We start from the raw sequence: 1,067 nt of genomic DNA, 5'->3' as shown, positions 1-1,067 counted from the left end.
GCCGTTTTGAAGGGCTCCCCGGCGCAGGAAGGCAGCGGGGAGGAAAAGGGCCAGAGATCCCCCCGCAGGAGGGGCTCCAAAGCCAGCCCAGGGTGTTCTGAGGAGGAAAGAGCCAGCCTGTGCTGGGAAGGCAGCCGGAGCTTGAACGGGAGCTCTGACCTGGTGGTCCCTGAGCAGCCTCCCAGCAGGGTGAAGCCATTCAGGTGCTTGGAATGTGGGAAGAGCTTCAGCAGGAGCACCACCCTCCTCAGTCACCAACACATCCATACTGGGGAAAAGCCCTACCCATGTAGGGAATGTGGGAAGAGCTTCAGGCAGAGCACCCACCTGATCCAACACCAGCGCATCCACACTGGGGAACAGCCATACATCTGTGGGGAATGTGGGAAGAGCTTCAAGCAGAGCTCCCACCTGATCCGGCACAAGCACATCCTTACCGGGGAATGGCCTTACATGTGTGGGGAATGTGGGAAGAGCTTCAGTGAGAGGTCCAACCTCCTCACCCACCAGCGCATCCACACTGGGGAACAGCCCTTCAAGTGTTCAGAATGTGGGAAGAGCTTCAGCCAGAGCTCCCACCTCCACACCCACCAGCGCATCCACACTGGGGAACAGCCCTACAAGTGTTCAGAATGTGGGAAGAGCTTCAGTGACAGCTCCAGCGTCCGCAAACACCAGCACATCCACACTGGGAAACGGCCCTATACGTGTGGGGAATGTGGGAAGAGCTTCAGGCAGAGCTCCCACCTCCACAAACACCAGCGCATCCACACTGGGGAACGTCCCTACACGTGTGGGGAATGTGGGAAGAGGTTTCAGACCAGCTCAGATCTCCTCAGGCATGAGCGGATGCACACGGATGAGAGGCCCTTCCGCTGCACTGACTGCGGGAAGGGCTTCAACCAGAACTCTGCCCTAATCAGTCACCAGCGCCTCCACACTGGGGAACGGCCTTACAAATGCTTGGAATGAGGGAAGAGCTTCACCCAGAGCTCTGCCTTGACCAAACACCAACGGACCCACCAGTAAGGGAAGCCCTGTGAGTGCCCCGACTGCGGGAAGAGCTT

General features: G+C 58.8%; 1 protein-coding gene across 1 annotated transcript; it reads left to right on the top strand.

Moving 5' to 3' along the window:
- Positions 1-6: 6 nt before the first annotated feature.
- LOC108492017 (zinc finger protein 239-like) lies at positions 7-1,061 on the top strand. The gene has a single exon (XM_017803799.1). The coding sequence runs from the start codon at positions 454-456 to the stop codon at positions 970-972; it is 519 nt and encodes a 172-aa protein (XP_017659288.1). The 5' UTR covers positions 7-453; the 3' UTR covers positions 973-1,061.
- Positions 1,062-1,067: the final 6 nt, after the last annotated feature.

This window comes from Lepidothrix coronata, unplaced genomic scaffold (assembly GCF_001604755.1).
Source record: "Lepidothrix coronata isolate B3197 unplaced genomic scaffold, Lepidothrix_coronata-1.0 Scaffold4342, whole genome shotgun sequence".
In the NCBI taxonomy this organism is placed as follows: domain Eukaryota; kingdom Metazoa; phylum Chordata; class Aves; order Passeriformes; family Pipridae; genus Lepidothrix; species Lepidothrix coronata.
This window is presented reverse-complemented; position numbering and strand designations above follow the sequence as displayed.